Here is a 6,593-nt window from a genome sequence, read left to right as displayed (position 1 = left end):
CACTTTATTTTTTTGTTTTTACTCCATTAAAAAGTAGAGATTTTAGTTTTTATATCATCACACAGAAAGAAGGGAAATTTAATAATGGAAGTCGTAAAAGGGTAAAGCTCATAATTCCAACTCCAACTCCAACTCTTTGCCTCCCACACATAGCTTTGGAGTTTTCTTAAATTTTTTTCCCATGCATGGTGATCAAAAAGACCACTAAAGACAGTACCTCAACTCCATTACTCCAACTCCAACTCCAACTTCAAGTCCATTTCCAATTCCTACTTTAATTCCAACTACAACTCAAAATTCAAATTCCAACTCCAACTCAAATTCCAAAGCTCCAATTCCAATTCCAAAGCTCCAATTCCAAATATCCAATTCCAATTCCAATTTCAATTCCAAATATCCAATTCAAAAACACCAATTCCGATTCTAGTTCAAATTCTGACTCCAATTCCAATTCCAAAGCTCTAATTCTAGTTCCAATTCTATTTCCAATTCCGAAGCTCCAATTCCAATTCCAATTCTAAAGCTCCAGTTCCAAAGCTCCAATTCCAGTTCCAATTCAAATTCCAACTCCAATTCAAATTCCAAAGCTCTAACTCTAACTCTAATTCTAATTCCAATTGCAAATATCCACTCTAATTCCAATTCAAAATATCCAATTCCAAAGCTCCAATTCAAAAACACCAATTCCAACTCCAGTTCCAATTCCTATTCCAATTCCAAAGCTGCAATTTTAATTCCAATTCTAAAGCTCCAGTTTCAAAGCTCCAATTCCAGTTCCATTTACAACTCCAATTACAATTCCAATTCCAACTCGAATTCAAATTCTGAAGCTCCAATTCCAATTCCAATTCCAATTCTAAATGTCCAACTCCAATTCCAAATTCCAAATATCCAATTCTAGTTCCAATTCCAAAGCTACAATTTAAAAACACCAATTCCAAAGCTCCAGTTCCAATTCTGACTCCAATTCTAATTCCAATTCCAGTTGTTCTAATTCCAAAGCTCCAATTCCAGTTCCAATTCCAAAGCTCCAGTTCCAAAGTTCAAGTTCCAAAGCTTCAGTTCCAAAGCTCCAATTCCAATTCCAAAGCGCCAATTCCAATGCTCCAATTCCAACTCCAATTCATATTCCAAAGCTCCAACTCCAACTCCTACTTCAACTTCAAAACTCCAATTCCATTTCCAATTCCAAATATCCAACTCCAGTTCCAAATATCCAATTCCAAATATCCAATTCTAGTTCCAATTCCAAAGCTCCAATTCCCACTCCAGTTCCAATTCCCAATTCTATTTGCTCCAATTCCAAAGCTCCAATTCCAGTTCCAATTCCAATTCCAAAGGTTCAGTTCCTATTCTCTAATTCCAATGCTCCAATTCCAACTCCAATTCCAATACTCCAATTCCAATTCCAATTCCAATTCCAATTCCAATTCCAAAGCTCCAGTTTTAAAGCTCTAATTCCAATTTCAATTCCAATTCTAAAGCTCCAGCTCTAAAGCTCCAATTCCAATTCCAGTTCCAAAGCTCCAATTCCAACTCCAACTCTAATTCCAATTCCAATTCTAAAGCTCCAGTTCCAATTCCAAATCTCCAATTCCAAATCTCCAATTCCAACTCCAACTCCAATTCCAAATCTTCAATTCCAATTCCAATTCCAATTCTAATTCCGAATTTCCAATTCCAATTTAACTCCAATTCCAATTCCAAAGCTCCAATTCCAATTCTAAAGCTCTAATTCCAAAGCTCCAATTCCAAATCTCCAATTCCAATTCCAATTCCAAAGCTCCAATTCCAATTCCAATTCCAATTCCAATTCCAATTCCAAATCCAAATCCAAATCTTCAATTCCAAAGCTCCAATTCCAATTGCAATTCCAAAGCTTCAATTCCAATTACAATTCCAAAGCTCCAATTCCATGCCTCCCAAAAATAGCTTTGGAGTTTTCTTAAATTTTCTTTCCATGCATGGTGACCAAATAGACCATTAAGGATTGTACCTTAATTAAATATATCTTTTCTACCTCAAAGTAGAAAATTGAGCTTTGTACCAAAAAAAAAAAAATGTGGAACAAAAATAGATATGTCAATTACTTATGCTTAAAAAAAATTGTTTGTCAATAGCTCTCTAATTGGACCACCTTCCACAAAAGGGACTTTTAATCTCTTCGGAAAAATTCAAAGCCTAAATATTTTTCTAGGGTTTGAAGAAAAAGCTTTGCACACTTTATATATATATATTTTTACTCCATCAAAAAGAAGAGATTTTAATTTTTATATCATCACACAAAAAGAAGGAATATTTAATAATGGAAGTCATAAAAATGCTTCCAATTCCAATTCCAACTCTAGCTTCAACTCCAATTCCATGTCTCCCAAAAATAGCTTTGGAGTTTTCTTAAATTTTCTTCCCATGCATGGTGACCAAATAGACCACTAAGGATTGTACCTTAATTAAATATATCTTTTCTACCTCAAAGTAGAAAGTTGAGCGTTGTACATAAAAAAAAATGGATTTGTCAAGTTACTTGTTATTGCATTAAAAAAAAAAATGTGGAACAAAAATATATATGTCAATTATTTCTGCTTAAAAAAATGTTTGTCAATAGCTCCCGAGTTGGACCACCTTTCGCAAAAGGGACTTTTAATCTCTTCGAAAAATTCAGAGCCTAAATATTTTGAAGAAAAAGCTATCTGCACTTTATTTTTTTTATTTTTACTCCATCAAAAAGTAGAGATTTTAATTTTTATATCATCACACATAAAGAAGGGAAATTTAATAATGGAAGTCATAAAAGGGCAAAGATCACAATTCCAATTCCAAAGTTCTAGCTCCAATTCCAATTCCAATTCCAATTCTAATCCAATTCCAGTTCCAGTTCCAGTTCTAGCTCCAACCCCAACCCCAACCCCAACCCCAACTCCAACTCCTTGCATCCCAAACATAGCTTTGGCGTTTTCTTAAATTTTCTTCCCATGCATGGTGATCAAAAAGACCACTAAATATTATACCTTAATTAAATATATCGTTTGTACATCAAAGTAGAATGTTGAGCGTTCGAGTACACAAAAAATTGAATTTGTCAAGTTACTTGTCATCGTATAAAAAAAAAAAAAATTGTGGAACAAAAATAGATATGTGAATTATTTATGCTTAAAAAAAATGTTTGTCAATAGCTCCCGAGTTGGACCACCTTCCACAAAAGGGACTTTTAATCTCTTCGAAAAAATTCATAGCCCAAATATTTTTCTAGGATTTGAGGAAAAAGCTTTCCGCACTTTATTTTTTTATTCTACTCCATCAAAAGGTAGAGATTTTAATTTTTACATCATCACCATCACAGAGAAAGAATGGAAATTTAATAATGGAAGTCACATAAAGGGGTAATGCCTACAAGGAAATTAATATTAAAAGATCCATGATACCATGCACATATTTAATAACTTGGATCTGACTGTCATTTCAATTGTTTGCCAGGCTAACATGGCCATTTCTTGCAATTTTTTAAGTTACGGTGTGCTCATCCCAGTTCCCACCTTCCTTCATATAGAACTTTTTCTCCATACACATCTACCGGCCCAATAATTCAAAGAATCTTTCAGGCAGAGTACTTTAATGTAAAAATAAGTCAAACACGTGTTCATCTAATTCAAGAATATTATACATGGATAGGTTGGTAAGTTCGGATAAAATATTTTCCTATTACTCTTTTTTCTAGTCATGAGTTATCGTACACAATTAAATTGACAACAAATTAAATTGACAGCATAAACAAATTAAGTTAAAATTGCAACGAGTTTAAATCAACAACGCATAAAAGGTAAAGTTGATGAATTTTTTAATTTTATGGTGGTGTTGCATTGTGATGTAATATATGTAATTTGTATTGTATTTTTTATATAAATATGTTACATTAATCTTATATCATTGTTGCATTCTACCACATATATGATGTATCATGTTGCACTGGTTATTTAATAATGAACATGATGGGCACAGAAGGGACGAGGAAAAGGATATTTCCATCCAATAAGTGGAGATGAATGTAAACAAAATTAACAATGTTTTTCCTATATTTCCCATAGAACCATCTGATATCTAATTATTTAAAGATATATTTTATTTAAGAATGTTGCATACCAAAAATATGGAGTCAAAAATCTTAGAAAACCATTTACACGCGTTTCTAGAAAGTCCACCTTATTGTAGCTGTTGGTGAAGGCGTCAAGGAAGGTGTCCCATAACTTACGTTATATTCATCACAAGCGCGCCCGTTTTTATTATAAATATAGATTGCCACAAACCCTTTAATCCTCACCATCATTTCTTCAAATCTTCAGCAAATTAAAGTGTTCCATTACACTGTTTCTTGTATTGCTTACAGCCAGATAAAAGATATTCATATAGCCACTAATATTTCACTCTCACCTGTATTTCTACAGTACCTTTTTCTAGACAAGTCAAGTTTCATTTCATCAACAAAATTAATGGCAGAGAAGGAGCAGCGAGCAGGGCACAACTCGGCAGCACCATATAACTATGGCCGAGCAGACGAAGAGTCACAATCCAAAGAACTTAAACGCCAGAAACGCAAGAAACTTATCCTGTATATTGCTGCGTTTGTTGTGTTTCAAACCATTGTTATAGCCATCTTTTCACTCACTGTCATGAAGGTCAAAACTCCCAAGTTCCGCGTTCGTGCTGCCTCATTTGAGACTTTTAGTGTCACGGCATCATCATTTGACATGAGAATGAATGCTCGATTGGGTGTCAAGAACACCAACTTTGGCCCCTACAAATTCGACGATGGTACCATTACCTTCTTTTACGGGGGTGTTGAAGTGGGGAATGCTTTTGTTCCTAAGTCAACGGCTAAATTTCAATCCACCAAGAGGTTCAATGTTGCTATAAACCTATCATCAACCGGCTTACCAACCAATTCAGAATTAGGAAGTGATTTCAATTCTGGGATTTTGCCGCTGAGCTGCACATCAAGATTGACCGGAAAGGTGGAGCTAATGCTGGTGATGAAGAAGAAGAAAGCTATCAATATGAATTGCACCATGGAAGTCAATATCGCAAGCCAGCAGCTCCAGAATTTGGAATGCAAATGATGCAATTTTATGTATGCGTTTGTACTTTAAATCTTCGGAAAATATGTACTCTGTTTTTAAGGGGGGAACAGTATATTCTGAGACTATATAGTCCACCCTTTGCCAGTTCGTTGTGTTGTCCTAATTCTTATTTGGATTCGTATTTGAATTTATTCAATTAGTTTACTACATGATATCAGTATTTCGATGTGTTAGTAGTGTATTTCATAAAACAATTTCTAGTCAACAATGACATTTAGTACCAAGGAACTGACACTGAAGTGCTTGCATTTGAGATGTCCAAGCAGCAGCCAAGACATTAGAATTGGAATTGCCATGACATGCTAGTGTGAATCTGTAATATGTTGTTTTATCTCTTTTTTTTGAAAATATAACTTTTTAAGATAATGGATTTTAATATTTTTTTATTATATTGGTAGTGAATGAATTATCAAATATGTCAATGGTAGATTCATGTGATGGTTTACTTTTTATAAGTTCATTATAAAAACACATAATTTGTAATGTTATAAAAAATAGTACTTTAACTTTTCAAATAAAACATTTATTTTAAGACATTCAAAAGTAGAAAAATGGACATTTAATTCTAGACAAGGAGAATAATATATATATTTCTAAAAACAAAAGAGGGTAAGACAAACTGAAGAAGTTGAGAGGGAATCCAAATGCTCTATGGAGTTGAAGTGAGAAAGTACAATGAGTATAGCCCAAATTATTCAAAGCACAAAATTGTCATAGTCCCACGATCATGGTATCAATAGAAATCAAAAAAAGATAAAATACTTATTGCTAGTAAGTCACCCTTTAAATTTAACATCCAAAATACCCTCGCTAAAAAGAGGACTTCATTCAAAGCAATTTCACGAGATTGTCAATTTCTTTAGTCTTTGGATACAATTTAATAACTTTTCCATACCAAATGAAAGACTTAGGATTTGAATTTTTAGCTCATTATTTTCAAGTGTTTGATTTTTTTTCCTTTGTTACCACATTTATTTAAATTGTGGGGCCCACATTTTTCTCCATTTCCTGAACGTTTGGTGTGCTGGAATGGAATGTCCATTCCAACCATTCATTTGTTTAGTATGCAATTTAAAGTGGGAACGGCCATTCCATTGGAATGAAAATCCAATCCACAACCATATCTGCCTTTCACCACCACCACCACCACTACCACCGCCTTCCATCACCACCAGTACCACCGCCTTCCACCACCACCACCGCCACCAGTTTTCACCATCGCACACCACTTTCCACCACCACCACCACCGCCACCTCCTTTCACCACCAACACCGCCTTCCTTTGTCGCAACCACTACCACCGCTATTACTTTTCAACACCACCACCACCTTCCACCACCAACACCGCCATTGCCATTCACCTCCGCTACCGCCTTCCACCACCACTGCCTTTCACCATAGCCACTGTCTTCCACCACCATTGCCACCACCGCCACCACTGCCACTATCTTTCACCACCAC

At 34.9% G+C, this 6,593-nt stretch overlaps 1 protein-coding gene across 1 annotated transcript; it reads left to right on the top strand.

Annotated features, from left to right (window-relative positions):
* Positions 1-4,484: 4,484 nt before the first annotated feature.
* On the top strand, positions 4,485-5,111 carry LOC132270232 (late embryogenesis abundant protein At1g64065-like). The gene has a single exon (XM_059771422.1). The coding sequence runs from the start codon at positions 4,485-4,487 to the stop codon at positions 5,109-5,111; it is 627 nt and encodes a 208-aa protein (XP_059627405.1).
* The last annotated feature ends 1,482 nt before the right edge of the window (positions 5,112-6,593 follow it).

Source organism: Cornus florida, unplaced genomic scaffold, assembly GCF_030987335.1.
Source record: "Cornus florida cultivar Cherokee Brave unplaced genomic scaffold, ASM3098733v1 CherokeeBrave_3.0.0_Hap2_Chr08, whole genome shotgun sequence".
In the NCBI taxonomy this organism is placed as follows: Eukaryota; Viridiplantae; Streptophyta; class Magnoliopsida; order Cornales; family Cornaceae; genus Cornus; species Cornus florida.
The sequence above is the reverse complement of the archived record's forward strand: the minus strand, read 5'-3'. Positions and strand labels throughout refer to the sequence as shown.